Source organism: Oryctolagus cuniculus, chromosome 5 (genome assembly GCF_051225735.1).
Source record: "Oryctolagus cuniculus isolate XC-2025 breed Fujian yellow rabbit chromosome 5, ASM5122573v1, whole genome shotgun sequence".
Lineage (NCBI taxonomy): Eukaryota > Metazoa > Chordata > Mammalia > Lagomorpha > Leporidae > Oryctolagus > Oryctolagus cuniculus.
In genome coordinates, this window is record NC_142871.1 from 75,393,578 (window position 1) to 75,414,518 (window position 20,941).

General features: G+C 38.2%; 1 protein-coding gene and 1 long non-coding RNA gene across 6 annotated transcripts in view; one reads left to right on the plus strand and one right to left on the minus strand.

The window, feature by feature from the left end:
* UFL1 (UFM1 specific ligase 1) overlaps positions 1 to 5,095 on the minus strand; it is a 29,517-nt gene extending 24,422 nt beyond the window's left edge. For 2 of the 4 annotated variants that reach the window (XR_517960.5, XM_002714591.6), the window contains exons 1-5: positions 4,995 to 5,095; positions 3,726 to 3,871; positions 2,634 to 2,662; positions 1,859 to 1,956; positions 538 to 652 (exon numbers count right to left, since the gene is read on the minus strand). Coding sequence is in view for 2 of the 4 variants with exons in the window: in XM_002714591.6 (XP_002714637.2) it covers positions 538 to 652; positions 1,859 to 1,956; positions 2,634 to 2,662; positions 3,726 to 3,871; positions 4,995 to 5,071 (465 nt within the window). In the remaining 2 variants the exon portion in view is untranslated. Of the gene's footprint in view, positions 1 to 537; positions 653 to 1,858; positions 1,957 to 2,633; positions 2,663 to 3,725; positions 3,872 to 4,029; positions 4,146 to 4,994 lie in introns of those variants that run through there. The other 2 variants (XR_016233843.1, XM_089332877.1) reach the window with 1 other exon arrangement.
* A 120-nt stretch (positions 5,096 to 5,215) lies between these two features.
* LOC127493173 (uncharacterized) lies at positions 5,216 to 19,625 on the plus strand. 2 transcript variants are annotated; one of them, XR_011388611.2, is made up of 3 exons: positions 5,216 to 5,548; positions 5,647 to 5,689; positions 19,276 to 19,625. It is a non-coding gene; the product is annotated as an uncharacterized LOC127493173 (long non-coding RNA). The 2 variants fall into 2 exon arrangements; XR_016233844.1 differs by having other exon boundaries at positions 5,247 to 5,369; positions 5,576 to 5,689.
* The last annotated feature ends 1,316 nt before the right edge of the window (positions 19,626 to 20,941 follow it).

Sequence of the window (20,941 nt, forward strand, 5' to 3'; positions counted from 1 at the left end):
AACTGACATCAAAAGATGTTGGTGCTTTTGAGATTTTGTTGACAGGGAGGTCCTATAAATTATAAGATTGTTAGTAGCATCCTGACTTTCACCAAAAGACACCAGTTGTACCTCCTTCTAATTATAATCTTCACCACTCATTTCTGAAAATATAACTGGGAATCTAGGATTGTTGTTTAAAGTTTCTGTACAGTGAATATCAGAAGCACCAAATACATCCATGCATTGATAGTATATTATTATATATAGTATATATACTTATAGTATATTATTACATCAAGTCAGCTCTAGAGCTTAGTCTGTAAACTAGTTTTTGAGTACTCATTGGTTCAGAAAGATTGCATTGTAATCATTTTTAAATGAACTCCTCAGTGTCATCAATGCATAGGACGTACCCCCAAAATACACTGCTACCTATATATTAAGTCAGACTTTTGCAGCAGTAAATCCACCGATGGTTTAGAAAGTCTCTTTTTTTTCCCAAAAATGGTTCAAATTCCTCATTAAAAGTATAGATTATACTATTAAAAAACATACCTGTGTCAGACAGTTTCCAGGTAGATCATAGGTCTTACACAATTCTGATATGGTCACCTGACCACTTTCTTGCAACTTATCATTTACCTCCTCTGCTAATCGATCCAAATAGTTCCTAATAGTGAAAAAAAAAAAAAAAAAAAGAATGAAAAAATCCAATTAGGAATAATGTTTTTTCTTTATTTCCTTTATTTCTTTCAATTTCTGTTAAAATATGCCTCCAAAGTAACAAATATGGTATGTGTAGGTAAATATAACTCATAATCAATATTCTAAAAGTCATTTTTTCCTAATCAATGAATTATAAATTATTATTTATAATTTAAAATTATTATAAATTTTTTTTCTTAGTGAATAGAAATTTTGCAGTCATTAATACTTTTTCGAACATGCTTGCTTTCAGAGTTAAGATAAAATAAGAAAGATTATAAAAGTTGGGATACATGTGTGGTGTAGCAAATCAATTCACTACCTGGGGTACCTCCATCCACTATTAGTGAATGGTTAAAGTTCCTGCTATTCTGCCTCTGATCCAGCTTCCTGCTAATCCAAGTGCAAGGTGATGGTCCAGGTACTTAAGTCCCTCCTGCAACCAATCCAGGAAGACCTGGATGGAGTTCCTGGCTCCTGGCTCTGGCCTGGATAGCTCTGGCTATTGTGGGCATTTGGGGAGTAAACCAGAGGATGGTAGGTCAGTCTCCCTCTCTCTGTTTCCCTTTCTCCCCCACCCCCCAATCTCTCTGTCACTCTGCCTTTCATATAAATAAATATATAAATCTATCTTAAAAAAAAGTTTTGTACTGCCTTAAGCTAATAGGAGTATAATTTATGTTTGTAGTATTTCCAACTTTTCCACATAATTGCTTACTTTTTAAGTAGACTGATCCTTATAAATGTCAGTTCTGTAAGAATTCTAAATGCAATGCCTAACTAACTACAACTGACCTAAATTTAAATATTGCTGAAGTGAAAAAAAGACAACAAAGTGGTGCCCTAAATATTTTAAAATCACAGCTTGTGATTCTGGCATCCCATATGGATTCTGATTCATGTCCCAGCTGCTCACCTTCCAATCCAGCTCCCTGCTAAGGTGCTTGGGACAAGCAGCAGAGAATGGCCCAAGTACTCAGGCCCCTGGGACTCACGTGGGAGACCCAGATGAAGCTGCTTGCTTTGGTCTGGCCCAACGCCTGCTGTTGCAGCAGCCATCTGAGGAGTAAATCAGCAGATGGAAGACCTCCCTCTCCCTCTTTGTCTCTCCCTTGATCTCTGTAACTCTGACTTTCAACAAAATAAATAAATTCTTAAAAAATTTACTTACTCATCTATCAGTTGTCCCAATACTAGCTGAACATGCTTTTCTGATTTGATAATGTCACTAATTCTATTTTCAATATGAGTCAGGTCCACATTAATTACCTGGAAAATAAACACAAGTTACATTAGTGGTGAGGTTGTATTATTTCTTAAGTTTGAAATTACATGTATAGAACTATAGTTTCTTAAAAAATTATTTGTTCTTACATGATTTTTTGAATTTATCTGAAATACTGTAAAAGCCTCAAATAGGAAATTTAAGGCTTATTTTCAATTTCGTAGACTTATGCTCTCACTTGTTAAGAACACTTTTATTGAGCAGAAAATTACATTTTTATTTAACAGACATCATTTCACACAAGATTTGCCAGGTTATTATATCTAGTGTAGTTTGGTGTTGATATATGTACTTATATAATTTTTATACATCCTCTACTTTTGTAATATTTCTCTATTACTCCTACATACTAAGAACATGTAAACAGGAAACACTAGTGATTTTTCACAAAAAGTTAAAATAAACCTGCAATTATATAAAACGGAAACTATGAGTTTATTTGGTAAAGAATAAAGAATAAGCAAATCAACTGTGAAAGGAGCATTAATTCAGTACATTAGAGCTTATTAAATCAATCCAATATATCAGTGAGGATTACATAATTATTTCTTCACAACCATTATGCTACTGGGATTAGTGGACACTTTTTAATCATTAAACAAATTCATAGTACCAAAAGATTGAGAAATCAAAGCAAAAATTTCATACATTTAAGATTTACCTGTTGTAGATCAACAATGTTTACTCGACCTTTAAAGAAAAGAAAATTTATTTTAAATTATGTGTACCCACAGACCAGTCAAAAACTATAAATTCTGACAGATTCAAGTTTTGGACAATCAAAGTCCTTCTATAATGGACGCAGAACCACAAGAATTAATGTGTTCAAATATGAACCATAACTGAGGAAGTCTTCACGGCTAAAGCCACAGGAAATAATTTATTTTCAAAGTTGCTTTTATCACCTCAGGCTACTTAAGTACAACAACTGATGCACAAATTGGCTAAACTTATGGAGGTACAACTCACAATATATTCAAATAAAGTAAGATGGAATTTTTCATTTGAGTGTTTCATTTATTTGAAATTGAAAGGAAGGCTTTTTATCTATCAACAAAAGACAATCTGTTAAGTTTTCCAAATTATAGCTTATATTTTATTAGTACTATGTAGGAAGATAAAAAATACAACCAACACCAAAACTATATACAGATGACATATCAGTAAGAGTTACTTTCATAATTGATTCTATTTTGCGTAAAAATTTCCTTAATAGTTTGTTCAAGTTTTTTTTTAAAAGACAAAGGAAATTTTTGTGTGCTTGAAATAGCATTTCATACAACACAGATATAACACTGTTACATTGAGTTACCTAACTTAGACCTACATACGTGTAATTTTTTTTTTTTAAAAGCATAGTAGGTAATAAAGCCCTGATTCTTGAAACTCTATAATCCTTCCAAATCTTTTATCATCCTCATAATTACCACCTTATAAAAGGCAGTTGGGAACACTCTCCTAAGTTATGCAATAAATTAAAAAACTGTGAAAAGATGACCATTTAATTTACATACAGTATAAATAACTCAAAATCGTAACGAAAGTACTATTCTGTGAAGTGGTAATATTTTAATTCACTTAAATTATATGATCATGTTTTCATGAACCTAGTAAAATACATTAAAGCTGATTAAGCTCATAAGCAAGTTAATACATGAGAAAGGTATCTTATAAACAATTTATTTAGTTATGTTTTGAAAGTACTTTTTTTCTTTCAAAAATCTAGAAAAAAAAACACTAAGAAATGACTTACCACCTCGAACATGCAGCTCATCTCTCATTTCCTTACTGATCTGGGCTGGAGTAATGTATTCCTTCCCATCGAGTGTGTGAACTACGTCTAGCTGTTTCTGAGCAATCAGTTTATTCACAATCTCAATGCAGTTCCGTTCTGACAATCTGAAGGAAAAAAAAGTTTAAAAAGTGCATTTGATATATTGGTGCATAACAAAATTAGCACTTGTATGAAAACTGGTTTTACAGAAGTTCGCATAAAGTCACTAACTTGAGTTACAAAATGTGTACCTTCCATTAGTGTAACAACACTGATTTCATACCTGAAAAAATATCTCAATAAGCAGGTTGACATACATGTAAAGCATTTACTTGACTAGCATACATCATTCTAGTACAGACGTCAAGTTTGCTCTCTTCTAGGCCTAGTTCCAGTCTTCAAATCTGAATAGAAAGTTGAGGACACATAATTCAGGTAGAAAAAAAAAAAAAAATCCAGCCCTACTTCCCACTTTAGCCAGAGTTCCCTTTAAGTGAAGAGCAGAATTGCCTCAGTTATTCACTTGGTCTTTAGGCAGGCAGGCGACTTGGCTTATGGCCACTCTTAGTTACTACTCATGCACTTATTGTGCCTTAGTTTTTAAAATATTTTTTGTAGCCCTCAGTAATACAAAATACAGCTTCAAAGGGAATAAACACAGGTAGGAAACAATCAACAAATAAAAGGGGTTCTTTCTGTATGCTCTGTAATGTCAAAGAAGAGAGTCATGGTGATCTGAACACTTCCCCCAATGAATGGGTTTGTACAACCATGTCAGGGCCCCAGAAGCCCTAAAAAATGACAGATGGCGTCATGGGTCTGGCCTAGATCTAGATCTGTCAGGGCAGACAAACATTTTTAAAGGGTCAATATAGCATTTGCATAGTACTGTATTTGGGGTTACTCGCTCAAGCTTATCCTGAGTCAGGAAGTGTATATAGATAAGGATGCCACAGTGACGTGTGGCGGGTGGGTGAGCAGAGATCTGACAGCCCGGATTCACCAGTCTCGGCCACGCCGCGGTGAGGCGCGTCAGCAAACGGCAGCAACCCGAGACCCGGGGGATCCCGGGCTTCGCAAAGCGGCCTGGACTCGGAACTGCGATCCAGGCTCGGGGCGAAGGGAGGAGGCAGGGATGCCGGGCTGAGAGGAGCCAGAGGTCAGGGCCTGGGATCGAAGCTCCCAGATCCACCCGTGTCCTCTAGGAGCCTCAATCGGGTTCCACAATGGAGAGGAAGGGTCGGGCACCTCTGCGTGGCCTCGGCAAACTGCGCGCGCTGGAAGTCAGCCGCCAACCGCCTGATCTCTTCCCAGGCGTCCGCCATCTCTGCCGTTCTCGCCGAGACGCCGACGAACAGCAGACACGTCAGCCCAGCCGCGGCGGCGGGCGAGGCGGCGAGACGGAACGGGCCGCGCTGAGGGACAAGAAACTCCGCCCCCGATTCAAATACGAAACGCGTGAGCCTGGCGGGGGCGGGGAGAGCTCAGTCCCCGCCCACCGCAGGCGAGGCGCGCGTTGGGCAAAGTGAACGCCACGGCAGGTCCCTGGGAGCCCGCGGGCAGGGTGCAGTAGAGTTCTGAGTTGCTGAAGTGTTGCATTATTCCTAATGTTTCAACGAAGTGGTAATCAAGTGCACTACTTTGCCTTTTCTTTCGTCCTCCACTTGTTTTGTGGGGACGGGGCGGGAAGCTTGCCGCTAGCATCCGCTCTTCCTTTCTGGCTGAGGGAACCCAGTTAGTTTTTCACACGTGCGCAGAGCAATGTACCTTTTGGGGGAACACGTGGGGTTAGGCTACTGAAGGTAATGACTCGTGGCTTTTGCACGCAGTAGGTACTGCGTGTATCGTCGTCTGTGGAGTTGCTTCATGAGTATGCTGGAACCTTTCCTCTCTCTTTCAGGGAAGATTAGCTCCATCCCATAATGAAGAAATATAAAGTTAAGGTAAGAATTGTGCATGGCTATCAACAAAATGTGTAAGTAAGAGGAAACTTCGGCCTTCCTACACTGAGATTTGTAAAGAGTAACTTTTACTTATTCCCCACTCCTCGCTTAAAAAAAATGATTCATTTTCAATCATAAATCTTTTTGGATTTGGTAAAGGGGAATTATTTCAGTTCCTCTCCCATCTAAGTATGTTGTTCTGGGTAATTCAAATTCAGTGCCGCAAGTTAATTATTAAAGTTCTCGGTTTAATACACTACACAGAGAATCCGGTCAACAAAACTTGTCACTAAATACCGCCACCAAGGAACTGCGTTGTGGTGCAGCCCGTGAAGCCTTTGCTTGCAGCCTTGCTGCTATCTATTGGATGCTGAGGCCATTGTGGGATATTTGGTTTTCTGTCCAGCTTCCTGCTAGTGCACCTGGGAAGCCACGGAAGATGGCCCAGGTGTGCGGCTCCTGCAACCCCTGTGACAGACCAGGTGGAGTTCCTGGATCCTGGTTACAGCCTTTGAGTTTGTTGCAACCCTTTGGGTGGTGAACCACTTTATAGAAGATGTCTGTGTCTCTCCCATCTCTCTGTTCACTCTGCCTTTCAGATAAATAAATTAATAAATCTGAAATAAATAAATACTGCCAACACAGCAACGCCTGATGGTGAACCAAGAAGTACAACACTAGATGTCAAAGAGTAACCTGAAGGTAGTATGTACTGTGGTTCCAAAGAACATCAAGGTTTTCTCTGTTAAGATGTCATGAGTATAGTGGTGGAAAAGACAGACATGGTTTCACCATAATAACTTATAATCAACCTAATGGTTTATTTGCATTTATTTATTTATATATATTAACATTTGTATATATTCCTAAAATAGAAGATTATAAGAACAATTCACAGTTATATTTTCAAGACACTAGATTGTTCTAATATGGTAGTCGCTAGTTGCATGAGGATATTTAAATTTAAATTAAGATAAAATAGAAAATTTAACCTTCCTTTGCCCAAGCTGTATTTCAAGTGTTGAGTAGTCACGTGTGGCTTGTGGCTATTGCATAGGAGTATATAAAACATTTCCATCTTTGTAGAAAGTTTTATTGTCCATCCTTTGACAAGGATGAACCTTTGTTCATATCCTGAGATTATGTAATTTAACTCTGCTATCTCCACCTAACAATCATGTACTCCAACTCCACATTTAGTCATTTTAAGCAGGAATAAGCATTTGAATGATTGTATTTCAGAGTTGGCCAGTATCTGATATAAAAGAGAAGAGATTTAAGCAATATAGTTTGTGACTAGAATTATAGAAAAAAGCCCAAGAAGCTATTTAATAAGTCATGGGACATTCCTTTGAGTAATGAGCTTTTTGTAGATTTGGGAAATGAAGCTTCCATTTTCTATACACAATTTTCTAGTAGCTCTGGTTGTATCTAGAAACTTAAGTTGAATTTTATATGTAGGTGATGTAGGAAGGAATGATGGTGTATCTGAGACCATACTCAGATTAATTTTTATATGTGAGAGTTAATAAAATATTCTTGCATAGGTAATATTGATTGATGGGTTCACTGATATATTATAAAATGTGCTCTTGTAAAGTTACTCCAATGTAAGTCTTTTTAAAAATATTATTTGAAGTACTTTCCCCATCTTAAGTAGGAAAATAAAACTAAACAACTGCAAATAAGTAATATTAAGCAAAATCTGTATTTACAATTTGTCATATAGAGAAACGACAAAGATATCTGTTGTTAATTATATCACTGATGTTATCCTATTGTAATTAAGGGTTTAAAAATTATCTTAATCCACCCCATCCACGTTGCTAGTAAAAACCTACAGTTAGCATCTGTGCCTTAAGAAACCATTAATTCATGTTTGGAGGCAGAGAAAAAAAAAGCCATAGAAAAAGATGAAAGTAATTGAAGAAGAAAGTATAGAGGAGGCATAGTCAATAATACCTCTTCACAGTCAAACCCATCAACTGTTACAGCAAAGAAGTTGTGACTTAAGAGGGAATCAATTTTTTTCTGCCATGATTGCAATAGAAATCAGCTTGTAGAAATATAAAGGTGTATCAGTCAGGGTTCTCCAGAGGGAAGCAGAGCCTGGGGCGGGTGGGAGAGGAGATTGACACCCTGTCTTGTGATTATGGAGACTGAAGAGTCCCACGATGTGTCATATACAAGTTGGAGAGCCTGCAAAGTCAGTGGTGTGGTTCAGTTCAAACTCAAAGGCCATGAGAACCATTAGTGCTGGTGTCAGAGGGCAGGCGAAATCGGATGTCTCCAATTTTCTGTTCCTTCAAGGCCCTCAAGGGATTGACTGATGCCCAACCGTGGTTAGTATGAGCATCTTTATTTAGTCTGTTGCTTCAAATGCTATTCTGTGCTGGAAGCAGCTTCGCAGACACATCAGAAATCATGTCTTACCAGCTCTCTGAGTGTCCCTTAGGCCAAACTGACACATAAAATTAACCATCGCTGAAGGACTACCTCATAAGCAAATAAGAATAATGGAAACTAGAACAAAGATAGACCTGGTCAAGCATTAAGCTGGGAGAAGGTAAATCAATGAAAAGAGGAATTATGATAGTGTGGAAGAGGGAGGCAAGACTTCAAGAGTCATAGAATTGTAGAGCCATAGGCCAGGAGAGCTCTTTAAATCATCCATGCTAATATCCTACCTGACATTGGAACAGTTTTTCTGCTAAATCCCTGAAAGATTATTTAGGTTTTACTTGGACCCTTAAAGTGATGAAGTGTTCCTTTCTTTGCATGGTAGACTAATCTGGATTTTGACAGATCTAACAGAAATCCTAGCTTTGCACTAAAGCAAGATCTGTTATGTAGCTTCCATAGACTTTCCCTGGGTGATACACAGAAAGATTATAAATCTTTTTTTCTGACAGCTCCCCCAAATATTTGAAGCATGTCCCTCCCTAACTTTTATTTTTCTTAATTAAACATCCCAGATATTTCAATTATTTCCTATTTCGATTTCTAGACCTCTAATTCCTGGCTACTAAATCAGGATACAGTTGTTGAAGTCTAGTTTGCCAATGTCAGTTTTAGAAAGTGAAGTCTTGAAGGAATTCAGTATTTTAAACATTGTCTATGAAAGATTGATTTTACCAGATATTTTACTTCTGTTAATTAGACCTTTTTTAAATTGAGTTGGTTGGGGCTGGTAAGGTGTGTAGCAGGTAAAACCGCTGCCTGCAGTGCCAGCATCCCATATGGGCGCCAGTTCAAGTCCCAGCTGCTCTACTTCCGATCCAGCTCTCTGCTATGCCTGGGAAAGCATTAGAAGATGGCCCCTGTACCCCTGGGCCCCTGTACCAGCGTGGGGGACCTGGAAGAAGCTCCAGGCTCCTGGCTTTGGATCAACTCAGCTCTAGCCATTGCAGCCATGTGGAGAGTGAACCAGCAGATGGGAGATGTTTCCCTCTCTCTCTGTATCTGCCTCTCTGTAAATAAATCTTTAAAAAAAACCTGAGTTGATAATGAATTGTTTCTGGCTGGTATTTGTCTAAATTGTTATCAAACCAGTGTGAGTCTATTCTGTATCTGAGCAAATTAATCTATTTTGATGCATTTCACTTTGTTTTGACTCATTAATTAATTAATTAATTAATTCAATGAATAGTTTGAGGTCTGCTGTGTGGAAGTTTTAGTGCTATAACCTGGAAATACAGTAAAGAATGAATTGATCTAACCAACTGAAATTACTTAAAAAAATTAAGTGTGGCATTCAACCTTTTTATTTCTACCATCACCTGTCATCTAAATTGGTTAAATTTGATTATACCCTTATTTAAATTCATAATGAGATTTATTACAAGAAAATCAAAGGTGTATTCCTATGATAATTCAGTGGCCTTGATTCCCTAGGATCTTAGATTTTACAAATTTTGGAACAAAAGTGTATGCTAATAGTGTGATACATTTATTTTATAGAAAAGAGTTAATACCTTGCTTTGAGTATGATTGCTTTAAATACCATATATTTTGTTCAAAGGGAAGGTCATGGAATGCTAACTTGTGTGTGGAATTAGAGAATTTAAAGTTAGCAATTTTGAGGCCGGTGCCGTGGCTCACTTGGTTAATCCTCCGCCTTACAGTGCTGGCATCCCATATGGGCGCCAGGTTGTAGTCTCAGTTGCTCCTCTTCCAGTCCAGCTCTCTGCTGTGGCCCAGGAGGGCAATGGAGGATGGCCCAAGTGCTTGGGCCCTGCACCCGCATGGGAGACCAGGAGGAAGCACCTGGCTCCTGGCTTTGGATCGGCGCAGCGCCGGCCGTAGCGGCCATTTGGGGGGTGAACCAACGGAAAAAGGAAGACCTTTCTCTCTGTCTCACTGTCTATAACTCTACCTGTCAAATAAATAAATAAAAGTAAAAAAATAAAGTTATCAATCTTCCAAGGAGTAAAATTTTCAAGACTTACTCTTAAGGAACTCATACTGGTTCTGATAATTACTGTTTTATCTTTGTCTATATCCCACAAAGCCATCTACTTAATGATTTGTTCTAGAGTAGTTGCTGCTTTCTTATATTTTTATTCTCACTCGAAAACAAGATTTAAAAGTCCCGTTTGATGTTCTTAGGTGTTGCTCCTTGCGTCCTTCCAGCTTCATTCGTCAAGCAACAACTGGCATTCTTTCCATTCACATCCTTTTAACATTTGTACATAGTCTTTGTGGTCTGACCTACTGAGTCAAATGCACATAAATATTTCATAAACTATAAATTCTCTGTATTTCTTCCCCTGCTTATTCGTCACTAGTGTTATTTGTAATTATATTGTCAGAATTTTATCTTCGAGCCACAGTTATGTGAAAATTGTGCTGCAAATATGTTTTTCCCCAAACCACTAAGTGTTCTTTTGTTTCCAAGGAAACAAATTCTATATTAGTATTTACTTTTTTTTGTTCCTTTGCAATGCTGTATTTAGAGCTAAGTTTATTAGTCTAGGCATCACTTGTTTTCCTTTTCATACTCCCCCACAGTGTAACGCCCAGGCAAATGACAAAAAGGCAAGTCTGCAAAGAAACAAGTAATGTTCTTGTCAGTGCTTGGTCTTGTTCTCAGAGGAGTTGAAAATTCAGCTAATTCATAATGGAATGTGTTTTATAGGAATATACTGCCAGTTTATATCACTGCTAAGGCAATGGTTTATCACTATAGGCCAGCTAATAGTCATAGGAACACATCCTAAAGCAATAAGAATACACATATACTTCCCATGAAGCAAAAACCCCAGCCTGGCTCAAATCACTACTGTCATCTTATGTCCTCCTTTGTCTCTTGTTTCTCCTTCTTTCTCCACTGCCTTATTGTCATTGTCCTCCCTCTTTTCAGTTCCTCCTCCATCATCTTTTCCATATTCTCCTTTTCTTCTTCCATGTATTAATTCTTAAATATACCAACAAAATGGTTTGTTGAAAGGGAATTGTGTTATTGTAGCAGATGCCACACCAGCACAGCCACGGTGAGAACATCTGAAAGTTGTAAAGATGCACAGTTGGCATTTATAAAATTTACCTGCCTGGAGCCAGAAATATAGCATAGTAGGATGTTGCCAATTGGAGTCTCACTACTCCTCTTCTAATCCAGCTCCCTGCTAATGAGATAGGAAAGCATCAGATGTTGGCCCAAAAACTTGAGTTCCTGCCACCCATGTGGGAAATATGGATGGAGTTCCTAGATCCTGCTTTGGTCTGGCTCAGACCTGGCTGCTGTGCCTGTTTAGGGAGTAAACCAGCAGGTGGAAGATATCTCTGCCTGTGTCTCTCTTTAGTGTACTTTGTCATTCTGCCTTTTGAATAAATGAATAAATCTTTAAAACAAATTTATCTTCTTAAATTCCATTCTGAGAAGATTGTTTCTGAAAGTAAGTTCTAGCCAAGTTCCTAAAAGTGACAAAATCAAGGGTAGTTGACAACTATCTTATTTAATGGAAAATATAAAAGTGTCCTTAAGTACACACACCAGCTTTGTTATTACAAACTGACAAGGCAATTCTTGTGCTCTGATATAATTATTTGTTTCTTTGAATTACAAAATGTATGCATATATTTTAAGCAGATTGAGTTTGTTTATGAAGAAGATATTACTGTTATGCCTATCATACATAGTAGTTACATTTTGTGATAATTCTACATGGACTAGACATTTATTGTCTTGGTCTATGTCTGTTTGAGCACAGCCTTTCCAACTCATTTCACAGGGTCAGCAAATACACAGCACATAAGCTAAAATTCTTCTCTCTAATACTCGAGATAGACTACTAATCAATTATGACATTTGTTTGCTAACCTAGGAATCCTTCGCAAACGGTTCCAGCCCAGCTGCTGACAATATATCAGAGTTGGCTCTTGCTGTGAAATATATTTGCCATTTCCGGGGAAGTCCATACCTTTGAGAAAGAGTCTCATGTAAACAGATCTCTGGTCAGTGCCATCAGAAATACAAGGGTCACTGATGGAATATGTCAGGAATTTCTCTCTGAATGGAGAAAGAATTTCAGGAAAATCGGATGAGAGAGCCTAATTTCTCAAGAGATAGAAATTGAGAAATGATAATTCTGGTTTGGATTTGGGATAAATATAAAATGGAAATCAAAAAAGAAAACATACTTTGAGACTGTGTCCATCCACTCATAGATGAATTATGTGGATAGCAGCCATTCAGATTCCTTTCATTCTATTGAGTGTTATTTGTGTCGCAATGTGGTATCTAATTGTGACATACTGGGCATTACCTATGTTTAGTAATCTAATGGAGTAGTGAAAGGGTAAATTAGTTTTTCTTGCAACATTGAGGAAGGAGACCCTCCTTTTAACCCAGGGTTTCTGACTTTTTGGTCTTAGGAAAATTTATAGTCTTAAACATTTTGAGGACCTCCCAGAGTTTTTGTTTATATTGGTTATATCTATCAATATTCATCATGTTTGAAATTAAAACTGGAATTAAAATGGTTATAGAAAATTATAGTACATGCATATTAATATAAATATAATATTTTTTGAAAATTTTGTAGAATAAAAAACTTAGAAGAGTAGAATTGTTTTTTAGCCATTTGTGGAGTGAGCCAGTGGATAGGAGATTTCTCCCCTCCTCCCCTTCCTCTCTCTTCCTGTTATTATGCCTTTCAAGTAAATAAAATGGCCACGACAATCAGGACTTGACTATGCTGAAGTCAGGAGCCCAGAACTCCATCTGGGTCTTCCATGTGGGTGGCAGGCATCCAAGTATTGAGCCATCATCTGCTGCCTCCCAGGGTGAGCATTAGCAGGAAGCTAAATTGGAAGCAGAGGTAGGAATGGATTCCATAGACTCCTTACAGGCAGCGTGATATGGGATGAGGGCATCCCAAGAGATTGCTTAACCTGTTGAACTACCCCACCCCAAGAACTGGTGCTTTAACACATTCTGTGGTGTCCACTGAGTTGAAATAAGATGAATACAAACAGTTTGCTACTAGGACTGTCCCTGAAGTTACATTATTCAAGAAGTATGAGAAATAGTATACTCTCTCAACTGATTATTCATTCAGTTTTATGTTTATTAATGATAATTTTAGACTTTTTAGAGTATATACATTCATAATTTTTAAAGATTTATTTATTAATTTGAAAGAGTTACACAGAGAGAGGAGAGGCAGAGAGAGAGAGGTCTTCCATCTGGTGGTTCACTCCGCAATTGGCCACAATGGCCAGAGCTGTGCCAGTCTGAAGCCAGGAGCCAAGAGCTTCTCCCAGGTCTCCCATGCAGGTGCAGGGGCCCAAGGACTTAGGCCATCTTCTACTGCTTTCCCAGGCCATAGCAGAGAGCTGGATTGGAAGTGGAACAGCCAGTACTTGAACTGGTGCCCATATGGTATGCTGGCATTGCAGATGGTAGCCTTACCTGTTTTGCCACAGCGCCGGCCCCACGTCCATAATTTAGATACAAATACATCCCAAAATTATGGATATAGAACTAAATCATCTATGAAAGACAAACAGAAAAATACAAGAGAATAAACTTGGGATTAGGAGAAAATAACAATGTAGATATTCAGGTCATATATCCCTATAAAATTGACTCATTTATTTAATAAATGATTACTGAGCACTTGTTCCAGGCATAGGAGGTGCATGAATGACTAAAATAGTCCCAGTTGTTATTCTCATTGAGACCACATTATAGTTACAAAACTTGCATCCAAAATATGGGTTTAGATAAAACAAATGAACAACAACAAAAAAGTCAAAAAAACAAATATATCATTGAGAAGATTATCAGTGGCCAAAAACATTAAAAGGAGTCTTTAGGGGGAGCAAAGATTGTTGAAAATATAGCAAATAAATTTCCCATAATAAACATCCCAGTTGACTTTATAAAATCATAGATTCCATTGGTGAAAGTTGAAGACGTGGGAATAAAAAGCAGCTAAGAATATCCTAAGAGCTAGTTTTTGTGAAAAGCATAATACATTGCCAGCATTATGAGACTTTGGTTCTAAAGTGAAATTATCTTCCTTTTATTTCCAACTTTTTCATAGGACAACCCCTTCTGGTGCATTAGAAATTGTACTGTTGGCCCAAAGTTAGTTCCAAGGCTCCATCTATGGAACAAAAAATGTGGAGGAGCACAACACATTGAATGAGAAGTAAATGTTGGGCACAGCAGGTGGTTTGCAGGAGTAGTTCTTTAGGTGGGAGGGTTTCTTTGCTTGTTTGTTTTAGATTGTCCAGGATAGGAAAGAATGGTCTGCTATGGTCTGAATTCTATTCTAAAATTTGTGTGCTAAAGCCCTAACTCCCAATGTCTCAGAATGTGACTGTATTTATAGACAGAGTCTTGAAAGAGGAAAGCAAGTTAAAGTGAGGTCATTGGGGTAGCCCTTTATAAAAAGAGATTAGAGCAGACACACAAACAAGGAAAACCTTGTGAAGGGATAGAAAATGACCATCTACAAGCCAAGAAAGAGGCCTCAGAAGAAACCAAGGCTGCCCACCCCTGAGGCTAGCTTCTAGCCTCCAGGATCATAAGAAATTTCTGTTGTTTAAGCCATTCAGTCTGTACTTTGTAATGACAACCCAAATCCTAACAAACCAATCCTATGTGATTCTATGATGAGAGTACAGACCCATTAAAAAGGAGCATCAAAGATACAAGAGAAAGGGAGAAGATGGCAAGGGGAGATGTGACAATCAGTAGGGGGAAATCTCACAGGTGACAAATAACTATGAGATAAAATGTATGTACATGTGACAGGCCCAAAAAGAGAACTAAGAGATATCCATGTTAAATTCTTATCTTGGTGGACCCTAAACACAATCACATGTTGTCTTTGTAAGAGAGTCAGACAGAGTTTGGAGGCATAGAGGAGAGACAAATAGAAGACAAGGTGGTTTGATGTGGCTTCAAGCCAAGGTATGCTTGGAGCTACCAGACCAGGAAGAGACAAGGAAAGAATGTATTTCTGTTGTTTTAAGCCATCAATTTTGTAATAAATTGTTAGTGAAACCACAGAAAACTAATACAGATGCATTGAATTTGGTTATCAGAGAGGAAATTTCTTCCTCTCAGACACAGGGCACAAAAGTAAGGGTATTTATACATTGACTATATTTGGGGTGATAGTGATAAACTAGTTGAAGCAATTAGAGTTGATTCATTTTGTAAATAACAATGCCTCCTTAACTTTTCTGATTTTTTATTTGGTAGAGAACTCAGAATTTACTGACCTCAAATATAATAGAAAACATTTGGTTTGTTTTTTTTTTCTAGCTTTTGATCATTTAAACTAGTGATCTGTAAGCATTCTTTCTTGTGTTTTTAAGTATTTAGGTATAAGCAACAAATCAGAGAGTGAACAAAGAGTAATGATATACCCATCTCCCCAAGTTATGCATATTATTTTATAAGAAGCAATCTCCAATTGCATTAAGTGAAGTAAAAACAACTTTCATAATAAGATTGCTTCTCTGAAATAACAAAACTGTGCAGGTTTCTAGATTGTGATCTGCAACGTATTAAAGTATAATGGATTTTTCCCATAAAAATGTCTAATATTGCTAAAATTAAACACTGCTTCCAAAGTTGGTTTATTTTCTAAAATCTGATATTTGTTGTACTTGCTCTGGTAGGTGGGGGAAATATTTGAGTGATATTCATTGTTAATAGAAGGATGAATTAGCTTTGCAGCATGAGTTGATACTTCATAAAATTCATTCTCAAAATAATTACTAGAGTTTTTAATCATTATATCTGAGAAAGAGAGTCACAACTGTGCTCCTTGTAATATCAGACATTCTTCTTTCAGGCAAGTTATATTTGCTAGCACAGATGGGGTAATGGTAGAAAAAATATTCAGTGGATGTACTTGAGCTTGCAGTTTAACACTGGAGTCAGGGTTCAGATTCATCTATATCATGAAAAGCCATGGTAACCATATGGTGGTTTGACACATTTTACTGTTTACATTAGCTTTCTTTTTGACAGTTTGATAGAAAAAAACAACATGAAATATTTTAAAAATTGAGACTCTTTAAAGTATTACTAATTATTTATGGTGCTAGTTTTTAAAAGTTAATATGTTGGTATCATCTTAAACAAAGAATGGGCTGTTCTCATCAGACAATATGATATCATGTTCAAACCGAGAACTGTTTTGTTTTTGCTGTGCTAGTGACATTTGTTAAGTGACATACAAGCTAAATAGGGGCATTGTGTAGGGGATAGGCTAGATAATACAGGAGGATCAACTACCGTCTCCTAGCACTTCTTGAACCCCAAAGATTCCCTGCCTCTTAAAATCTCATGTCCTTTATTTCCTTTCCCTTTGCTCTACAAATGCCAGGAGCTTGGCTCATAGGTTACCTGTTTAGGGACAATGTGATTAACTGTTGCGTTGATGGATGTACATAGCACGGTTCCTTGACACCTTATGTTCTTATCATTGATTATGACAGCTATTTAACTATTTTGCTGATTCTAGCTTACATTTCCACATGATATTTATACTAAAAGCATAATTATATTAAGAGCATGATTCAAGTCATACCAGTTGGGCTTTTAAAATCACTTAAAATATTTTATGAGTTTTAAAAGGTTAATGGCTCTTCATTGGTCAAAGAAATGGAGTACAGAGTCCTAAACATATGAAATAGCACTTTACAATCTGTCCGTCAGCTACTGACCCAGATACAACCCAGTCTTCCTCAGCACCCTTCATGGTAGCTGGGATTTAGCCACATGCCCCGCTGTTTCTCTTTTAGAAACTAGCAAGATTCCTGTGCCTATTTGCACAGCATGGTTTACCTTTCTAAAATACCCTCTTTCTTCTTCACCCCTGGTAAAGTAAATTTCTCCCTCTTTTTTAAAATTTAAATATTTATTTACTTATTTGAAAGGCAGAGTTACAGAGAGAGAGGGAGAGACAGAGAAAGAGAAGTGAAATCCACTGTTTCACTCCTGAAATGGCCACAATGACCGGGGGCTGGACCAGGCAGAAGCCAGGAGATGGGAACTTCTTCTGGGTCTCCCAAGTGGATGCAGGGGCTCAAGGACTTGAGCCATCCTCTGCTGCTTCCACAGGTGCATTAGCAGGGAGTTGGATTGGAAGTGGAGCAGCTGGGTCTTGAACCGGTGCCCATATGGGATGCCAGTGCTTCAGACCATGACTTTAACCTGCTGCACCACAGCACTGGCCTCTTTCCCTCTGTTTTTCTCTAATAGCGTTTATCTACTCTCTTCTTGAATAATATGAGGAACTTAGAAAATTTTAACTTTTCTACTTATAAGATCTTCAAACTTTATTCCACAAATTAATTGTAAGTGTATCAAGGTTTTAGTATTTTCTTTCTTCTGAGTTTCATCTTTTATCTACTCTTTCCTTATTAGTTCTATTTCCTTCACTATAAAGTGAACTCATAAAGAAAGGATTCTTTCTGCCAAGGGCAATTAGTAATAACACTGTTATACTCTTTGTGTACCATCAAACCTAGTAGACTCCCTATAATTAAGAAGTTCAATGGGGCCGGCACCGTGGCTCACTTGGTTAGTCCTCCACCTACGGTGCTGGCCTCCCATGTGGGCGCCAGGTTCTAGTTCCCGTGACTCCTCTCCCAGTCCAGCTCTCTGCTGTGGCCCGGGAGGGCAATGGAGGATGGCCCAAGTGCTTGGGCCCTGCACCCGCATTGGAGACCAGGAGGAAGCACCTGGCTCCTGGCTTTGGATCTGCACAGCACTGATTATAGCAGCCATTTGGGGAGTGAACCAATGGAAGGCATCTCTGTCTCTCTCTCACTGTCTATAACTCTACCTGTCAAAAAAAAAAAAAAAAAAAAAAGAGTTCAACGGTGTTGAGTGTTGATGAGTATGTGAGACACTGTTGGTGGAAATGTTAAAAAGATAGATATGACAATTTAGGAATACTGTTTGACATTATCAACTGCTTAATGTAATGAATATCCTGTACCCCGATAATTTGCTCTTTTAAAAATATTTATTTATTTAAATCAAAGGAAGACTGACTGAGAGAGATAAAGAGAGAGCGAGGGAGGGAGAGACAGAGATCTTCCATTTACTGGTTCACTCAACAAATGGCCACAACAGCCAGTGCTGGGCCAATTTGAAGCCAGGAGCCTGGAAATTCATCTGGGTCTCCCATGTGGATGGCAGGAGGTCATGTACTTGAGCCATCATCTGCTGCGTCTCGGATGCATTAGCAGGGAGCAGAATTGGAAGTAGAGATGCTGGGGCTCAAGTGGGCACCCCAATATGAGATGAGGGAATCCCACATGGCAGCTTAATCAGCACTTGTACCACAATACCCCCTCCCCCAATAATTTCAATCCAAGATAAAATCAACAGGAAATCATACATATTGTGGGAGGGTGAAAACTGGCTCCCCAAGATTTCCATGTCCTTATCTTCAGAATTAATGAATGTTACCTTCTGTAACAAAAGGGATTTTGCAGGGATAAGTAAGCTACCAATACTAAGATAGGAATCTCATCCCAGATTATCTGAGGGTCCCCAATGTGATCCACAAGGGTGCTTATAAAAGAGACACATATACAGGAGAGTCAAAATTGGAGAAAAATCAATATGATGACTGAAGCAAGCAGGGAGTAGAGTGATAAGACTACAGACTGATGTTGCTAACAGCCTCTAAAAATGTAAAGGTCAAGGAACAAATTCCTCCTGGGGACCCAGAAGAAACCAGCTCTGACACCCCTACTTTACTTTACTTTAGTTCCTTGAGCCTTATCTCAGACTCTGACTTTTGGAACTGTGAGAGTGGGAACTTGGTATCATTAGCACTATTTCCTTTGTCTAGAGTTGGTGTGTATACTTGGTGACAATTGTTGAACAGGAATCACAACAATAATAAAATGAGTGAATGAATGAATGAAAATGTCTTTATTTCACTCTTATTTTGATGGGCAAATTGGCATAATATAGAATTCCAGACTGACAGTTTTTTTCCAGCACTTTAGATAGATTCTGGCTTCTCTATCAGTTTTTTCTTGTTATATCCTTGAATACTGTGCCTCCTTTATTGTTTCTATTTTCTCCTTTTTAACAGCTACTGGAGGGGCTAGTGCTGTGGCATAGCAGGTTAAGCCGCTGCCTGCAGTGCCAGCATCCCTATCGGTGCCAGTTTGAGTCCTGGCTGCTCCACCTCCGATCCAGCTCTCTGCTATGGCCTGGGAAAGCAGAAGATGGCCCAAACCCTTGGGCCTCTGCACCCACGTGGGAGACCCAAAAGAAGCTCCTGGCTCCTGGCTTCGGATCAGTCAGCTCTGACCATTGCAGCCAACTGGGGAGTGAAACAGTGGATGAAAGACCTTTCTCTCTCTCTCTCCTTCTCTTTCTGTGTAACTCTGACTTTCAAATAAATTAATAAATCTTTAAAAAAAAAAGCTGAAAAATAAACAGCTACTGGAGTGTCTGGCCTCTGGGTGCATAAATTTCTCTTTGTTTCCTTCATCCTTTCATTTCTTTGTTTCCTTGTGATTCTCTCCAAGTAGTCATTAATTCATTCTGTTTAAAGCACCCACACACAGTACCAAATCACAATGGTAAATCTCAATGAATTTTGACAAAGGAAGCACATCTATAGATTAATAAATAGAATTTTACCAGCAGTCAGAAGCTTCCTCATGTCCTCTCCCCCAGATGGTAAATTTCTTCTTAGCTACAGCTAACCATTATCCTTTTAATATTTCTGTTTCTGGAGTCTACTAATAGTGTCAGTGGGTCTACATTTTCTCAGCTATAGTCATGTTTTCTAATCTCTTTGCTGTCTTGTTTATTCATTTTTTTTAACTTTTATTTAATGAATATAAATTTCCAAAGTACGGCTTATGGATTACAATCACTTCCCCCCAATAACGTCCCCCCCACCCGCAACCCTCCCCTTTCCCATTCCCTCTCCCCTTCCATTCACATGAGGATTCATTTTCAATTCTCTTTATATACAGAAGATCAGTTTAGCATACATTAAGTAAAGATTTCAACAGTTTGCTCCCACACAGAAACATAAAGTGAAAAATAATAGATGATTTTTTAAATGATGATGAAATCAGATCAGACCTATTGTCATGTTTAATCCCAGTGAGAGTCAAGTTGGGAATTGATAATTTCTTCTTTTTTTTTTTTTAACAGAATATCAGGTTAGTATACATTAAGTAAAGATTTCAACAGTTTGCACCCCCATAGAAACACAAAGTGAAATATATTGTTTGAGTACTCGTTATAGCATTAAATCTCAATACACAGCACATTAAGGACAGAGATCCTACATGAGGAGTAAATGCACAGTGACTCCTGTTGTTGACTTTACCAATTGACACTCCTGTCTATGGCATCAGTAATCTCCCTATGCTCCAGTCATGAGTTTCCAAGGCTATGGAAGCCCTCTGAGTTCTCCGACTCTTATCTTGTTTAGACAAGGTCATAGTCAAAGTGGAGGTTCTCTCCTCCCTTCAGAGAAAGGTACCTCCTTCTTTGAAGACCTGTTCTTTCCACTGGGATCTCACTCACAGAGATCTTTCATTTAGGTGTGGTGGTTTTTTTTTTTTTTTTTTTTTTTTTTTTTTTTTTGCCAGAGTGTCTTGGCTTTCCATGCCTGAAATACTCTCATGGGCTTTTCAGCCAGATCGGAATGCCTTTAGGGCTGATTCTGAGGCCAGAGTGCTGTTTAGGACATCCGCCATTCTATGAGTCTGCTGAGTATCTCGCTTCGCATG